At 37.5% G+C, this 19437-nt stretch overlaps 1 protein-coding gene across 1 annotated transcript in view; it reads left to right on the forward strand.

Annotated features, from left to right (window-relative positions):
• Positions 1-19437, forward strand: part of LOC148842290 (uncharacterized) — a 59619-nt gene that overhangs the window by 25174 nt on the left and 15008 nt on the right. The window contains exons 11-13 of the mRNA XM_088957823.1: positions 10513-10623; positions 12604-12686; positions 13592-13872. Coding sequence (XP_088813949.1) covers positions 10513-10623; positions 12604-12686; positions 13592-13872 — 475 coding nt within the window. The remainder of the gene's footprint in view (positions 1-10512; positions 10624-12603; positions 12687-13591; positions 13873-19437) is intronic.

Consider the following 19437-nt stretch of genomic DNA (forward strand, 5'->3'; position numbering starts at 1 on the left):
CTCCCTCAATCTTTATCATTCTCCCTCAGTCTTTCTCCCGCTCCCTCTCTTGTTCCTTTCTTTTTATTTTTCTTATAAACTTATATAATATTAATCAGACCGTACAAAAGAACTAAAGGGACCAACCACTTGTATAATCAAGTTATAAATTTCTATCAAGTTGGTGTAAATTTCACAGCCAAGAGTTTCTTGTGAATTTTTATCAAATTGGTGTAATGATACCAATTTGATAGAAATTAGTATTAATTGTCCTTTTTTTTATTTTTCTTACACACATACCACTCGTACAATTAAGCTATTTTCTTACCTAGATGGTGGTCAATGATCCAACTTTTCAAAGAAACCTATGATGTCATAATTGAATATTAAATATTTTAAAAAAGATAGAGCACCAAAAATGAAAATGTACAGAATTTTGTCAAAAACATTTGAGAGCATTTCTAATATTATATATTCATCATATTAAATAAAAATAATTGTTAAAACAAAAGCTATTTTATTTATGATAGAAATGGAATACAAAAGCTATTTTATTTAATAATAATAATAATAATAATTGTTTAAGTTTATTTTTAATCATATTGTTACTTTTGTTAATTTTCAATTTCTATCTTAACTATGATATATCTAAAATTCAATTAATTAATATGAAGAAAAAAGTTTCATGTGCAACGCATGTGCTTAATTACTAGTAAAAGTAAATAGAGGAATTTGATATCACAGACTACTGTTTTTGCAGAGTTTTTAAGGGACTCTCCCTCTATGGTAATGCAGTTGCATTCCTATTTATTGAAAAACATGCTCACCAACTTGGAAAAAAGTGAATAAAGGGTGAGATGAATTATATAATTAGGGTCCTCTCCTAGTAGCAAAAGACCCTTTGCTGGTCATTCACAACTTCAATGTGGTAGCTGGGACCTCTTTCTCCGCACATACTTGTTTTTTGTTATCTTGTCTGCAGACAAGGGCATCCATTTGAAGTGTTACAAGTTCGTTGGTTTACATAGCAGAATGGGGTTTCTTTGGGATATGGGAACTTAATGATGGAGGAGACCTGTAAACAATTATTAGCCGGTTGAGAAATAGTGACAGGCCATTTGCAGCTTTATCATCATTCATCAAAATAGGATGGCCAAAGCTTTGGCCTGCAACTTGAATATTACATTCTGGTTCAGCTGGGTTGCTAAATCAGAAAATTCTCTTCCTGACTCTAGAGTTGAGTCAATAGGCATACTCCTTATTGGGGCACATATTCAAGTTTTGACAATGAATATAACAGTGGAAAGAATTGGATCTTGGGTCATAATTGAAGCATGGAAGCTGCTTATTAGAGCCCATCATTAAAGCTGGTTAGAATCAATTGATGAAAAAATAAAGTCTTTAATTAATCAAGACATGGCAATTGCCCTCTCTTTTTTCTGTCCATGCAAGAATCTAGGTCAAGTAATTTTAATAGAAAATTTTAGGAAAAATTGAAGCCAGGATGTTTAAACTAAAATAGGGAAAATGCATCAAGAAATCATGAATAAACTCCAATATTTTGTTCAACTTGGTTCCAGATTTTATTAGCAAACCACACCAAAATAGCATCTTCATATGCCTAAAAATTCATGTACAATTACTATTTCTTACTAGGTTTTGAACTCCTACTTTTGCTTTAAATATGTGAACCTTTTAGAAGGGTTTCCTATTATTCCATCACCATAACAACTCCTACATAGAAAAGAGATTCTATATGTGAACGAACTTATAACTTGTTTTAGTAGGAATATTATCTAATCAAAACGTACTAATTTTCCTAAATTTGAATATCAATAAAACAATGAACTGATAGTTTATGTTCTTGTATTGGACCTATGCATCTTCTCTTACGCGGTGGACATGGTACTACTTCCCTAATGCCTTCAAGATTAGTGGACCGACTAAGAAAACATCCTTTTTGTTTTATTCTCCTATTCCTAGTATTGCTGATAATAAGTAATTACTTAAGTAGGTCCAAATGAGCAAATCTTCATATTGGACTGCCTCCTGCATGTCGGTTATGGAACTGAAACACAAAGCCAGCCTTCTCTATCCTGAGACATGGTTGAGGTTGTGTAATTGATCTAATGTATGTCAAAATACCTGAAGAAATGATTAGGGGAGTTCATAAGTGTGCGGATAATCAAAGTATAAGAATTTAAGTGAATATTGATGTAGACCAAATTGAAATCTTCATGATTCAGATTCATTTGAGATACCTTAGAAGTTGAGACCAGAAAGCAATCCATCTGGTTGGATACAGTACTGGAACAGAGATGGGTGCAGAAACATGGAGGGGTGTGAATGATTTACTTAAAAAATGATGCTCTAATCAAATTGTGAAAAGAACCTTTCCTCAAGAAACTTTTGCTACAGAAATTAGATCTATTCATTTTTTTTGGGAATAAGGTAAGGTAACTAATTCAACACAGAAAATGAGAAATAATATAACAAAACCCAGACCAATAAGACTGCCTGGGTACAAGTCAGATTACAAACTCATCCAGGACTGAGAACAAAACAAATGAGTTAGATTCTGATGTTTGAACTCCTCGGTAACCGACACCCAAGAGATTAACTTTCCCACAGCTCTCTGCACTAATTCATCCAGACTTTTAATTTTACTACAGAAGGTTCTGTTGTTTCTCTCAGCCCAAATGGACCACAACACAGCTGAAGGAATGGTTTGCCATACTAGGTTTCCTTTCTTGTTGAGGCTTTCTACTCTCCAACAGCACAACAGCTCTATCATTGATCTCGGCATAACCCAACTAATATTCAGAGCTTTCAGGAAGTGCCCCATACCATGAAGGAAATTGGACAGTGAATGCACAAATGCTCTGCTGAAAGAGATCCATACCATGAAGGAAATTAGGTCTATTCATTTCTTTTTCAACTTTATTTTCCATTAGATGATATCTCTGGAGGATGGTTATGAAGAAAGTGGTATCTCTTGTATTCTCCAACAACACAACAGCTCCATCATTGATCTCAGCATAATCCAACTAATATTCAGAGATTTCAGGAATTGCCCCATACCATGAAGGAAATTGGACAGTGAATGCACAAATGCTCTGCTGAAAGAGATCCATACCCTGAAGGAAATTAGGTCTATTCATTTCTCTTTCAACTTTATTTTCCATTAGATGATATCTCTGGAGGATGGTTATGAAGAAAGTGGTATCTCTTGTATTGTCAAAGACCAACAAGCTAGATGGTAGTAATGCTCTGGGGTGAAGTATTCTGCACAAAATTGCCAGTCAATGTGGTTTAAAGATTTTCTTTTTTCTTTTCAAAATGCCTTTTATTTATTTATTTTACAAAATAGGGAGGGATCATATAAAACTGGGTTGCAATTAGTAACATGTTAGTCTGTGTTGCTCCAGTTAATTGTAGAGTAACAGAGTTCACTATATAGAAACAGACGTAATCAATTAATTCTGTCTAACATGTAAAGAACCTAAAGGCAAAAGACATATGTCTCATTTCACTGTTTCCTTAACTGGGGAATTCAGATGGAAAACAATAGATTGCTTTAACAATATCATAGAAAATAAAAAGTTCATTGCAATCTATGGCAACTCGCACTCAGTGGGGACTGGGGAAGGACATCGACTCATTCCAAGTAATGGAGTGGTCCTTGAAATATGCCTGTAAGGCCCTCACTGCTTTTCAGCCTCTTTCAGTTAAATAACAAAACCCATCTATATCTTATTTCTCTCTTTTCAACTTTACTAGCATTAAATTGCTCTAAAAAGATGTCTCTGAGATTCTCAGTCTTCTGCTAATTACATCCATAGAAGGGCTTCAACAGAAAGTCACCCAGATACTGGATATATACATGAGATATAATGGTTCTTGAACCCCATTTATCATCGCCATACACACTTTCTTACATGCTTCTGTTTGTTTTTTGGAGCATTTTTCTTGTAGGAAGAAATGATGGCTATTAGCCAGAACTCAGAAGCAAGATGAACTGACTGGTTTCAATTGTTGAGCTTCATGTTACTCTTTGTCATGTAGTACTAGTGTAATTTCTATTGAAATCACAGTTGTTGGGTGGTCCATTTTTCATTGGTAGATAGCTGAACTCATTTTGTCTGAGTGCGCTCGATGCCATAATGAAGCACTCATGCCTAGGATTTTCTTCGACCAGTCCCTCAGTTTGCCATATCCATTAAAACAGTTCTAGTCCAATTAACAGTTATTTCGGGGATATTTGGAAAAAAAAAAGATTCCCAGAAAATTTCATATCACAACCTAGCAAATGAGGATATTTCAGGGATATATCGCCAAATATCATTGATATTGCGAACCATGGAATGCCATAATGAAGCACTCATGCCTTGGATTTTCTTCAACCAGTCCCTCAGTCTTCCATGTGCATTAAACAGTTCCAGTCCAATTAAAAGTTACCTGATAAGTGATAAATATAGGATTTTGTGATTTTGAAATTTATTGCACTATGTTATTTTGAAATTTATGGGTTGGTAGCTAGGGTTACCAAGATTGTAAGGGTACCAGACACCATGGACTTGTACATATTTCATTCCTTCCTTAATCATTCTTTCTTTAATGCAATAAAGTGAACAGTTGCCAATCAAAAAATTATGGGAGGCAAAATATTGTATTTAACAGAAATTATATATGCAAATCCTGAGAGGGTAAATAATTATGTTAAATATTTGTTTCAATCATCTTTTAAAAGAAAAAGAGTCTGGAATCCTGTTTATCGAGCAAAATATGTATCCATGTGCATAATAAGGTGTATATGTTGGTAAAAGATCTCTAAGTGTCATGGGTGTGACTTATTTGTCATTTATTTTTTACTTGTTTATTAGTAGAAGAAAAGAGAAGAAATAAGGAAGAAGAGAAGAGAGAGAGAGAAGAAAGGAGAAAGGTTTGGAGAGTTCTAATCTGTCTAGCGATGCCAGATTATGTTATTATATATAGGGCAGCCATAAATAAAAGGGGAAAGACCCTTATGCCCCTACTGTAGTCAAAGTACATAAATAAAGGAAAAAAAAGGCTATTTTAACTAGACCAAACAGACCCTAACTAAGTAGAATACATTCATAAATATAAAGAAAAACATTCCAACACTCCCCCTCAAGTTGGGACATAGATGTCAGTCATGCCCAACTTGTCACACAAATTACCATGTTGCACATGATGAAGGTCCTTGGGGAAGATGTCTGCAAGTTGTTCTTCTGAATTGACATATGGAGTGCACACTTCTCCACTCACAAGTTTTTCTTTAGTAAAATGCTTGTCCACTTTAATATGTTTTGTTCTATCATGGAGGACTGGGTTAACAGCAATGTTGATAGCAACTTTATTGTCACAATAAAGTGACATAGGTTTATTAACTGCAAAACCCAGTTCACCTAACAAGTTTTTTATCCACATGGTTTCAGCAACTCCACGAGACATAGCTCTGCATTCCACTTTAGCACAAGACCTAGCCACAACATTTTGCTTCTTACTTCTCCAGGTGATTAAGTTTCCTCCCACAAAGGTACAATACCCACCGATAGACTTTATGTTATCAACTTTCCCTGCCCAATCTACACCTGTATGCACTTCAACCTTCAAATGCCCATGTTTCTGGAATAGAAAACTAGCTCTTGGGAACTTCTTGAGGTATCTAAAGATCCTTTCTGTAGTTTCAAAGTGAGTTGTCCTACAATTATGCATGAACTAACTAAGGACACCCACTGCATAGGCAATATCAGGCCTGGTCATAGACAAGTATAAGAGTCTCCCTACAAGTCTCTAGAACTTCTTCACATCTTTCAAAAACTCCCATTGGCTGTCTCCCAACTGATGGTTAGGCTCAATGGGTGAATCAATTGGCTTCACCCCCAATTTGCTTGCATCCTCTAAGAAATCTAGTACGTATTTCCTTTAGGAAATAAAGATGCCCTTTTGAGAGCAGGCGACTTCAATCCCAAGGAAATAACGTAAGGGGCCTAAATCTTTCACCTCTAATTGAGTGGCTAAGAATTTCTTCAGCTTCTATGTTTTAGTCTTCCAGTCTCCTGTAACCACTATGTCATCAACATACACAATTAAAGCTGCAACTTTTCCTTCACCTTTCTTCACAAACAGAGTATGATCTGACTGACATTGTTTGAACCCCATTTGGTGTACAACTAAGTGAAACTTACTAAACTAGGCCCGAAGTGATTTTTTCAACTCATATAATGATTTTTTAACCTGCACACCTTCTGTCACTACCTTTGGCACAAAAACTTGGAGGTTGAGTCATGTACACCTCCTCTAGGTCACCATTCAAGAATGCATTTTTAATATCCAATTAGTGAAGTTCCTAGTCAGGATTGGCTACTAGTGAAAGGAGGATTTTGATAGAATTCATCTTGGCTACTGAAGCAAAGGTCTTTGCATAGTTTACTCCATATACTCGTGTAAACCCTTTGGCCGCTAATATGGCTTTGTGCCTTTCTATCGTACCATCAACCGTATGCTTCATTGTGAACACCCACTTGCATTCCACTGGTTCTTTTCTTTCAGGAAGATCCACCAACTCTCAGGTGCCATTTTTGTATAAGGCATTAATTTCTTCCTTCATTGCATCTGTCCATTCAGGTTTGGGTAAAGCTTCTGCCACATTCTTAGGAATAGAAACACTGTCAATGGAGGAAAGGAACACATGATATGAAGGTGAATTATGATCATAGGACACAAAGAGATAGGATGATTAGTAGTACAAGATCAAATACCCTTTCTCTTAGCAACAGGAACATCAAGATCATTAATAACAAGGGAATCAATATCAAGAGGTTCAGGCATATCAATGGGAATAAATGTATTTGGCTAATGAGGAGGATCTGCCTCTAGAGAATTTGATGATATTGGTTGCATAGTTTTAGGTTCCACGACTCTTGAACTCTATTGGCTCTTATGGAGGCGAAAGAAGACATGAAATGGAGGAGGATCAGGAAGAGGAAGTAATTGAGTCCAAGTCTGGGTGTGTTTCTCCTCAACCCTACTCTCCCCCTGAGGAGAAACCGAGAAAAAAGGCCGACTCTCAAAGAAGGATACATCCATGGAGACATAGTACTTGCATGAGGTAGGGTCATAGCAATGGTAACCTTTTTGAGATAAAGGGTAACCAAAAACACAAGGAATGGCACGAGGATCGAGCTTACCACGAGAAGGGGACAAGTCATGAACAAAGCAATGGCACCCAAAGACACGCATTGGAATAGGGGACAGGGGAGGCATAGGAAACAAAAGTTGATGTGGGGCCTTGTACTCTAGTAACCGAGATGGCATACAGTTGATGAGATGTGCATCAGACATAACAACATCCGTCCAAAAGCGTTTCGGAACATTCATATGGAGTAATAAATCACGAGCTACTTTGAGAAGATGACGATTTTTCCTTTTGGTAGCACTGTTTTGTTGGGGTGTCCTAAAACAAGAGCTCCGATGAAGAGATCCACACAAAGCAAAGAACTCCATCAGATCACTATGGAAGTACTCCTTTGCGTTATTCGACTGGAAAATATGAATCTCTGTTTGGAATTGAGTAAAAATCATGTGTTGAAAATCTTTCACTATCTTTGGCACTTCATCTCTAGAACGCATAGGATAAACCCATGTATATCTAGAGTAGTCATCAATCAAAGTAATGAAATACTTATATCCAGTCTTAGAAGGTAGAGTAACAGGGCCCCAAACATCAGCATAGACATTATGAAATGGAAATTCAGATCTTTTATTTTTTAAAGGAAACATATTTCTACAATGTTTGCTCAATTGACATGTCTGACATTGTAACCCACTAACTGACAAAGATTTAAATAACTCAGGAAACATAAGTTTTAAAGACTTGAACGAAAGATGACCAACATGACTATGCCATAAGTAGGCATGACTCTCACAGATGAACTTAAGGACTTTGTAGCCACAAGACCGGCTTTGTTCTCCAACACATAGAGACCATCCACCATGCTTCCTCTATCAATCGTCTTTCTTGAGGCCAAATATTGAAACACACACAAAGAAGGAAAGAAGGTGATTGAAATAAAGTTGACTTGACCGGCTATGGTGGAGAATGATCCATCAACTTGTCTCATGTTATCTCTCCGAGAGAGGAGGTTACATACCTGAAATAAAGTTGACTTACCAGTCATGTGGTTTGAAGCTCCATAGTCAATTATCCAAGGGAAATCAGATGTATGCGATGACACATGGAAAGCAATGGTGGTGTTACCTAATGTAGGCGCAAAGGAGGTAGGAGTAGGGCCATAATCCATTTGGCGAAGTGTCCTGCTATATAATTCCAAGTGGTCATGGAAGGAGTTGATAATTTCTTCCTTGGGGTTAGAACCGGAGTGTTGCTCCTGGGGTACCATGGGACTAGTCTCTTGAGATGCCACATTTGCTGAGTTATATTTCTTCTGACTCTGTTGGGTTGGCTTCTTGCTCAATTCTTGAGCCCATTTAGGCTTGCCATGGAATTCCAAACATGTGTCTCTAGTGTGCCTGGACTTCTGACTGTGGGTGTACCAAAGCTTGTCTTTGTCATCTACTCTCTTCTGCGAATCGCCCTTCTTGAAAGGGCCTCCGACATTTGAATTTGTACCTCCTCGGACTGCTAGTGCAACCATCTCCCCCTCTGTACAATTCATCACACTTCTTCTACTCTCTTTAGATACTAAGGCATAAACTTCCTAAACTAAAGGTAAATTCTTACTTCCTAAGATTTGTACCCTCATGGACTCGTATGTAGGATTGAGCCCCAAAAGAAAAGCAATTACTCGTTGTTGGGAGACAAGTGACTTATAGGTCTTTGCATCTTCGTCATACTTCCAATTCACATTTTGATAATGATCTAGTTCCTTCCATATTGATGTCGGATTTGAGTAGTACACCGAGAGACTCCTCTCCCCCTTATTGCAGGTGGCGGATTCAGCTTGTAATTGTTATATCTTTGCATAGTGCCTCTGCTCTGAATAGGTAGATTTCACTTGTTCCCATATTTCACAAGCTGTTTCAGCCCACATAAATGTCTTCCTTACTTGTGGTAGCATGGAAACCAAGAGCCATGACATCACCATACTACTTTCCTGGTCCCACCTGTCATATTCAGCACTTCCAGACTTTGGTTCCTTCACTTTACCATTGATATACCCTATTTTCCCCTAGTAGTAATGTAAATTTTAATTCCCTTAGACCATTCAAGGTAGTTTAGTCCATCAAAGGGAATTACAGCCATGGGGAAACTCATATCTATCCCCCCACTCATTCTATTTTGACCTCCTGAAATCCCATAAGTTACAGAATTCTCAGAGGACATGATTCAAGAACATTTATCAGTTTCAACACACCTTAAGATCTCTCCTAATACCCAAAAAGGTCCAAAAAACACACTAGAGGTGTGGTCACATGCACACACTTTGGTCTGGGTACAATCTGAACACAGACCAGCTCCCATTCTCTTAAAAAAAATTAGGTTGGTTTCAGCGCTGCACAAGTTTAACAGTCCCAATTCACCAATTTTCCAAATCACCTAAGCACACCAACTACTAGGAGAGATCACAAAGCTGTGAAGTCACATCAAAACTTGGTAAAAACAGGTCATTCGTGACCTACAAGTAACCCAATCTCAGGTACAGGATCACACGATCGACAGAAAAAGAGGTCTGAACCTCACAATTCCTCTGACTGCATTCAGCAGTCTTGTTTCATAGGGTTTTTATTGGTACACGACCAAGAGAAAGGGAAAAAAAAGGTAAAGCAATCTTGTACCAGTCGTAGGTCAACTTCTCTGATACCAGTTGAAGAAGACAGCAAGGTAAAGAAGAAAGAACTAAGTTCAATCTGCTCTCAGACCCAGTAGAACCGCTCCGATACCATATTAGCAGAAGAGAAGAAATAAGGAAGAAGAGAAGAGAGAGAGAAGAGAGTTTTAATCTGTCTGGCGGCGCCAGCTTATGTTATTATATAGGGCGACCATAAATAAAAGGGAAAAGACCCTTATGCCCCTGCTGTAGTCAAAGTACATGAACGAAGGAAAAAAAAGGCTATTTTAACCAGACCAAACAGGCCCCAACTAAGCAGAATACAATCATAAACATAAAGGAAAACATTCCAACGCTATTATATTGTATGTATCAAGAAGTGTATTATAGCACTTTGTGTGTAGGTTCTTTTTCTTTTTCTTTTTCTTGTTTTCTTTGTTTGATAACAGAGAGAAGATTTGAAAATCTAAGTCAAAGCTTGATCTGTTGCCTTCATATTAGTAAATGCATTAAACAAAAAAGTGAAAAACTCATCTACCTGCTCTACCCACAAACGTGGTAGGGGCAAAATAACACATTTATTAGTAGAGGTATTACTCTAATAATGGTTTTCCATGTATGGTTAAAAACTTAAAATTAGGAATTAGCGGATCTTCTGCCTCTCTTGCCTTTTCACTTAGACTCTAATGGTAGCTTTAATCTATTTTGCATGTTCCAGGCTTGCAGCAGTGGAAGGTTTTTATCAGTCTGGAATCTTCATGCATGTGAGTGGATTTCAAGGATTGCCACTTCTTCCCCCAAACAGGACATATTATTTGATGACAATCAAGTAAGTCCTTCAATATTCTTGTGGTGTCTGTTTTAATTGAAAAGTATACTAAAACCAGTCTTAGCAGGATGTTAATTTATTTAATGTATCCATATCACTTCACATTTAACATCAGAAGCTAACAATTAAACACTTATTTTTTGGTACTTTTGCACTTTTTTTTTGCAGAATAGCAGCCTCTCACACATAAAGCAGGTCTTCTAGTTGGATTGTTTAGTGAAAAAGTCTAAATGTCCCAGGAATCTTCTAAACAGAAAAATAGTTATGTTATTATCACCAACATAGTATGTGGACCAAATTTCAGCCTCCACTTGCCACAGGTTGAAAATCAAACCTTTTCTTTTCGAGATCCCATTGATGTAGGCTTTAGGTCCTTTAGTTAGGAAAGGCCAGACATAGGCCGGATATTAATATGGGGCAATAATATGAAGGATATTTGTCAAGTGTTGAAAGCATTGGGTTCATGAAGGATTCTGAAGCCAATGTTACAAAATATTCCCAATTTCTCATAGTCCTTGGAGGGTACTTACACCTGGGTGCAAATAGGGTCAAGCTCAACCAATGTTACCAACCTGGCCAATGTGACAAAATTCTAGGACAGATTAGGTTGGGTTGTGGAACTTGCCCAATATGAATTCAACTTTATGTATTTTTCATATACTAAAAATGGAAAAAGTATGAGGTCCTTCCATAGATGAACCAAACTGACATATTTCTGCCACACGAAGGAATAATGTGGCCTATCAAACCATCAATCATATAGCTAGACAGGGGACCTTCTGGATTTGCCATGTGTTCACTCTGCAGCTCAAGGCAGCTCTACGCCACACCTTGTGTTGGAGTTCATCCTGAGTAATGTTAGTCATCTAAAGTTCCTTTTTGCTTTTAATTGGATGGATGCCTATAAAAATGACTTACCAAGGTTCAAAGTATCGGTGCACCCTGATATGCTGGAAGGTGTATTGGTACTTTGAATTCAATTGCATATTTAGGATATCCAACTCCAATTTGAATTTGACTAACTGGATTTGGAATGGAATCAAATCATATTCTTCAGAACCTCCAATTATCAATTGCCATGGCGTCTGAGAGATTTTAAGGGCAATTCTTGGGTTGCAATTGAATGGTAGAAGATTAATCTAGGGGCACATGATGACCCTGTTATCAGATTGGGGAGGCATTATCTTTGGTAGCCAGATTGAATCCTTCGTTCAGATGGTCTTTAAGATTCACTATTTAACCACTGATGGTCTTTTTCTGAGAAAAGTTAACTGGTTTCATTAGGAAAAGATAAAGAGTACACAAGAGGGTGTACAAAGGAAACAATACAAATAGGGAGCAGACCCCTGAATTTTACACAGGAGGGATCTTATCACGGTACAGAACTTTTAGAAGAGCACCTATTTTTGCTAATCCATCTGCAAAAGCATTAAGTTCCCTTGGAATCCATCACAGATTTGTGTTTGAAGCTGCCAGTAGATCCCTTGCCTCTGCCAGAAAGTGACTGAGTCTCCATGGCCTGGCTTTTTGTCTTCCTAGCCATTTTAAAGTGTTAGCTGAGTCTCCCTCTATGGTTAGGTTCTGAATGCCAAGACCGTTGATTAACTACTGATGGTCTTGCTAGAGGTTTGATGAGGAGTGAGTTGTTTCTAGATCCGTCCTTTATGAGCTAGATTTTAGTTCTGTATATTTTGTATAAGGGAGCCCCCTTTCTGGGCTTGGAGTCTTGGACTGTCACTGGCCTTGTTTTCTTTGTCCCGGGGAGTTGCACATAAACTCATTTCCATTATAATATAAATATCTTTTTGAAAATTTTAAGGCATGTTTTATTTGAAGTGTCTAAGCTCTGATGATTTTATATTATAAGTTTCTTGTATTTGAAAGTTCTAATCTCCCTGACAAATTCATTTTGCCACCTTCAGTTGTCTGTCTTCCTCTTTCTCTTGGTCACTTCTAAGCATTTGGTTTTTCAATCTTCAGATTTTAGTAGTTGGAGCAGAGCCTAAACTCAGTCGCTTTGACATAAATGGGATAATTCTCTCACATATACAATGTGCTCCTCAGTCAGCATTTTCGATCTCCCTGCATCATTCAGGAGTATGTTTTGGTTTAACTTTCTTTGGATTATTGAGCATTTTATTTGTTGTCATCGGTTTTTTTTTTGTTTTTGTTTTTGTTTTTGTTTTTGTAATTCTCTTATTCATTTCTTTCTTCTCTATGCCATGGGAAAGTTTGACAATTGCTTTAATACACAGAATTCTCAGAATTTGCTTTTAATGGCTGATGAAATTATTGTCTTTGCTCAATATTTATCAAGTTCTCTTATACCCCTTTTTTGGTTTCAATACGAGTTGCTTTTGTAATAATTGACGTATTACTCCATGCCTTCTAAGGCTGCATTTGGCATTCCTCTTTTTAAGGACTTATCTCCTTTTTGCTGTTAAAATGCCCCTATGAACACTGAGTTTTAAACTGCAAAAAGGAGATAACTCCTTAAAATAAGGAATGCCAAATGTAGCCTAAATGATGTTAATCACTGTGGTGATAAATGGATAGGGAACATATTTATATTAGATGTTTACTTTTTTGGATGGGTAAAAGATAAGTCAACTAAATCTAACACCAATTACGAGGCACGGGACTCCAATGTGAGTCCATCATACTAAAGAAGAAGAAAGGGAAAAAAAACTCCAAGTCACTAAACTAAATGTTATCTCCTGTCTGATGGTTTGCCTCCTAGGTTATAATTCTCTATCTTTTCCTTCTCTTTTGTTGTTAGACTGTATTTAAGAGAGTTACCTAACTAAATTCATAAAATTTTTGTCCTAGAGTTTCTTCCTTTGGCTGAAGTCATTTGACGATGGTTATATTCTTTCATTTTTTTGAACTGATTGTACATTCTAAATATAAGTACTTGCAACTTTGGCTCACTTCATGCTACCATGGAGCCTTGGGCTCTGATGATCAGGTTATGGCAGTTGGAGGCTATGGAGGATTGGTTGATGTCATCTCCCAATATGGGAGCCATTTGTGCACATTTAGATGCAGTGGTACCTGAATCGGCTTATGATCTCACCGTTTTGGAGACACATATGGTGAGCGATATCCAAGGTCTAGGTGGGATGGTTGCAGGCTTGCAGCCATCGAATTCAGTGTTTTGTGGATGCCTCGAACTTTCAGTTTTGCACCCACCCATCTTGGTTTTCATTGATCTTAGTTATGAATTAATGATTTGTACTGTAGCTTCATAAAGTTAAGTTAACAATATGCATGTTTAATATCCAAACCTGGCAATGAACAAGGTCCTTTGCAGCTTTCATTGAAGATTATCTTCACATAGAATTCAATCTGTTCATTACCACTTACCAGACAGTATTCCAATGGTAAGCCCTCACTCCCTCACATAAGAACAAGCAGATGCCACCACTCATTGTAAGTGATAGTGTGATACTACAAGTCTACAACTACAAGTGAGGATTGTAATATATATATATATATATATATTCTGTTTCAAGTGACGATTGTGCAAGAATGATTTTTTTGGCGGTAAGTTGGTAACTGGTATTAAGGTGGTCTGGTAAATCCAAAAAAAAAAAAATTAAGTTACAAGAACTACAATATAAATCATTAAAACCAGTATTGTTAGACTGAGACTGGATCCATTGAGTCAGCATTCAGTTCAGTCGTGAAGGTCAAATAGGTTAATTTATGATGTCATAAATCAAATAATAAAATTTAAAAATAAATAAATAAATAAATAAATAAAATTATAAAAAACTGGACATATATCTAATATTACATATTCAACATGTTAAAAAAATGAGATAAATGAGAATTATTGTTATCAATAATTAACCTGTGACCACTGGGTTGAAACAGAAATAGTAGATCCAAGTAGCTATCACCGCTTTATTGACTGAGTCGCACTTTTTTTTTTTTTTAATTTTTAATAAATAGTTTTGAGGGCAAAAGAGACTGGGACTGCAAGTCGTGCCCTATCTGAAGAATTTAACTAAATCGGGCTGGAGTCTATTGGAATTTAATAAAGGACTGGCCCTACCCAACCCACGCCTAAAGGGAACCTGAACTGAAAAGCTGATCAGATTAAAGGCCAATTAGTTCAATAAGCCAGTTCAGCTGTGGGTTGAAAACATTGGTTTTCAGTTCACAGCCAGAACAAGCTAACCAGCTGGTTAACTGGTTAAATAAAACCAATCACCCATTGAGCATTCTGCTTTTCTGTCTAGGCCAACTCTGACGACATTGTTAAAACAGTACGAGTATAGAAATGCAAACATTCTTGTACATTCACGCAATTCAGAATAATTGGGTATGACACCAAGATCATGAGTGATACTAATCCGTTTTTCACGCTCACAAAGAATCCAAAGCTAGCACACAGCTTGGCTGCTGTGCCTGGTCCTGGTAGCAGGTAGCCCCTGTCCTCTCTACACACCGCTCGTTGGCCAGGCGGCTCACAGTTGCCTGCTAGCATTTCAGAGGAAAATAACGGTCGATTCTTTGAATCAAAAGAGGCATGCTGGTGCAGTGAGCGCCACAAAGGATTCGATCAATGAACTTCAATGCCCACGTTAATGTTATGATGCCTGTCAGCTCAGCTGCTAGTCTGCGCCATGCTCTCAATGGCTAGCTTGACGTCGGCTACTATCCTTTGTGAAAACTGCAAGAATTCCACAATTGATTCTTAGAGTTGATGAGTGAAAGAATGTAAAGTTTTATATCAATAAAATCGATGTAGCTTTTATATTAAAAATTTTAGAATTAATGAGGTTTAAAACTAACTCCATCCAAATGCACTCAAAACTCAATGGAAATATAATTTTACGATGATAATAATTATACCCTCTTTTTAAATGCATATAAAACCGAAACCGCATCCAAATGCAGCCTTAATGGTCAAAACTCGAAAGCGGACACAGGACTCTAAAATGTCTGAAGTGCGATGCAGTCCCATTGACCAACCCCCCTCAATGCCTGCTAGCATACCTCTTTACGCTTTGGGTTTAAAAGACCTCAATTGAATAAGATCTTAGATTTAAATAATAATAATTCTGGCTGGCTTTTGGAGGCAGGCCTCATAAGTCATAATCATACATATAGCTTAAAAGTTATGTTTGGTGAAAATATCAGGAGAGCTCAACTCAGAAATCAGATGCATGATTATGATGATTTAGCTGTATTGAAGCACTCAAGATAAGAGGTTGAAGCAGACAGCCTTTTAAATAACTGACTGACAGCTGTATTGGAGAATTTGAATTTTATCTTCTCACTGTTTTCATAGCAGCCGTGCATTAAAAATATCTCCATGAATAAAACCATACAATTATGCACAAGTGCACAGCTGCAAGGGCAGTGAGAATGATGTGAAGATGAATTTTATGAGAACAAAATCCGAATTCGACCTTGGTGCAATGGTTGGTTGGATTGCTCCATTATAGTTTCTGATTTGGACTGCATGCATTTGTCCATCTGTCCCTTTCGTAATGAGGCACTTTATGTACAAACAGAGTCCGGCTTCTATCAGAGCACAGTTCATGCTCGCACCGTTCACCGGCGATTGTTAATACCGGCGGTCGAAGAAAAACCTAAGTTATTTCGGACTCTGTCGAGATGTCATACATCAAAGGCTGTGGAAGTAAGAAATACGGGTGATGAAAGTGATGAAAAGTACGAGAGGGAGGGTGTGTGAAAGGAAGCCATGTCCCAAGGAGGAAGAGGAGGAATCTCTTTCGGTGTCGATGTCTTTCTTTTGATCGTATGATCCGGTTTCAATATTGGTCTTGCAATGACCCTCGTTTTACTTCTTGACCAAATGTTCTCTTGATTCCTTTTCGTTTATCAGACACCCAGAAAGAAAAATCAAAGAATTAACTGAAGGAAGAGAAAAATATTCTATGTTTCGATCCTGCACTGGGTCGGGAATAAAAAAAAACGAAAAGTAATAGAATAGTAGAATGAGAGTGACTGGCGAGAGCCGACGAGTCTCGAGCGGGAAGTAGAACGGAACGTAAAGGATAGAATCGATAGACTCCATTTAATTCATTTTGCACGCATTAATTTAACGTACGAACTAAAAGATGCGTGACGCGTTTTAATGCTACGCAAACGGTGCGAGCATCCCTGATAGAAGCTATATAGTGACTAGTGAGGTAAAGTTACATATATCTGTCCCTTTAGAGGCCCAAACCCGACATTGACAGGAACCTTGTGCACTGGGCTATTCGTTTATAACTTTTACGCTATATGTATGTAACCCACATCGGAAAACCAAGGCCCGCTGCCGCAACTGTTCAGCCCTTCCAAATAGGCACGAATAAATTTCAGAAAAGGGCAACTTTTGGGCTTCAATATTAATATAAATAAAAGTAACATGTTTAATAAAATTTTAAAAATAATTAACTTTTTTTAAATAATATTGAAAAGCGGTAAAGTAACAATTCATCTTTTTTTTTTTTTTTCTCTTGTAGCAGAGCCGCTCGCCACCTCCGGCATGTCTCCGACTGTCGTTTCCGCCTTTGGCTGCCGTCTAAAAACCCGATAACGCAAACATGCCCCGAGCATAGGAACACACACACTGTGTCTCTCTCGGTTCCAATCAAGCACGAAAATAAACCAACCACAGAACACCTTGCCCATAGACCCAGTCTCAGGAAAAGGTGGATGCATCAGACGAATGAGGATATGCAGACCACCTCCTTATCTGACACACTGTCTAATTCATCGACCTTCTCTCTCTTTCAAACATATATAAATATATGCACAATAGGTGGGTTCTAGTAGGAATATCACCATTAGCATCAGCATCGCCATCACCGTCACGACATCCAGCATCACCGTGTACACCGATCCCTTCCGGACCTGTCCCGACCTCGAACGTGCCGTGTCATACCCTTACAACCCTCTGCACAATGAAGTTGAACAAGAGGGAACTCTGGTGTCTGGCCGGAGACCGATAAAAGTGATATCATCTATATTGTTGAGTGGGATCTTTGTTTTGGCTTTGGTAATGGTGTTTCTCTGTGTCCAAAGATCACAAGGGCCATTAACAGATGCAGTGGAAAGGAATCATCATCACTCATTTCCATCTTCTACACCTGTGGGGGTATCGCGTGGGGTATTGGAAGGGGTGTCAGAGAAGACTTTCTGTCTTTATTCCAATAAAGGAGGAGTCACGTATCCATGGACCCAACCCATGCTGTCTTGGCAGAGACAGCCGGAGTTTAGGGTAATGAGTTACTTAAGTGAAGGGCTTAGGGTAATCCGATCTGTTTTTACTTGCCAGTGTCCGACTATCAGCGACACTTTCTCGATCGTCGGAGACGATAATCGGAGGCGGAAACGACAATGGGAGATATGCTGGAGGCAGCGGTGGGTGACTCTAGAAGAAGATGAACAGTATTTTTGTCTCTTTTTTATATTATTTTTAAAAAATTTATTAAATATATTACTAGACCTAAAGTTACCCTTATCTAATATAACCCTTTTTTCTCTGATAATTAAAAATAAAATATTTAAAAATGAGTGCAGCCAGCTTGGTGGAGTGTCCCCACTAATATGAACTATTCTACAAGCCGTCACATGATGAGCAACAGACTAAGGTTGCATTTGTCATTCCTTACTTTAAAGATTTATTTCCTTTTATAATAAAAATTTCAGCATTTATAAAGATATTTTAATTATAAAAAAGAAATAAATCGCTAAAATAATAAATGCTAAATGCAGTCTAAAATAGTTGAGAAATCAATCTGTGTTTGGTAACATCTATAATCCCATATATAAGACTTGAAGAATTTTTTACATTTATTTTTTTTTGTTTTTTATTTTTCTGGCATGAGAGCTTGGAGTAAATCGTTTGGACAACTGTCAAATTTTGGATGAACTTTGGCCGAATAAAAAAATAAAAAAATAAAGAACTAGAAGTTTTTTCATATATTGAAAGGTTACGGACAATGAACACAGCCCATTAATGAGATGACAGCCGTAGCCTGGCCTACCTTGGGTTATTGACGTGTTCGTGGGCCCTTTGATGTTTCTTGAGTCTTAAGTCTTAACTTTGTTGATGCTTGCATTTCATGGATGATTTGAGATTCTTAGAAGGAGAGACCGAGGGAGATAAAATTGTCATCTAGTAGAGACCTTATCCCAATTGTACGGTGGACGGAAGGGTAAGGACTTAGGAATAATTTTGAGATATGTCAATGTGTAAGTTGTTATTACGTGGAATACCAAACTCATATTGGCCCATCCAGAAGCCCTGTTCATAACCACTAAAATCATGATCCACTGAACATTTTGGTTTTTTATATTCAGCCCAAAGTCTGGACACAAGACATACCATAGCTTCTGCACTAAATTAATTACAATTTACAACAATAAAGGAATCTTTTCTTTTTTTAGTTTGTTTTTGAAAGCACAATAAAAAATATAATATATCTGTTGACTATGTATGTATTGTAGATCTTCCACTTCTTTTTCTGCAATGTCGATACGCTTTTGCTAAGGAAGAAGAAAGAATCCCTTCCAAGGTCTATTTTACGTGTCATGTACCATGATAGCCCTACTGGGCATGTGGCTAAAGCACTGAGAGTGTCACTGTCACATGAAAATAAATAAAATAATGTAGAAGTTGAATCCAACTGGTGGCTTCTGGAAACTTGGGAAAAGTATACACTCAGGATTCATTCAGGAGCTGTAATGGAAGTATGGAACTTTGCACCGACCAGACCGACTGCTGACCTTCTTTTGCAATTCATGGAACCAACAATCGATGTCTGCCACTGGTTCCAATCATTG

The sequence above is a fragment of the Nelumbo lutea genome, chromosome 8 (genome assembly GCF_056320005.1).
Source record: "Nelumbo lutea isolate HS-2025 chromosome 8, American lotus-T2T, whole genome shotgun sequence".
Lineage (NCBI taxonomy): Eukaryota > Viridiplantae > Streptophyta > Magnoliopsida > Proteales > Nelumbonaceae > Nelumbo > Nelumbo lutea.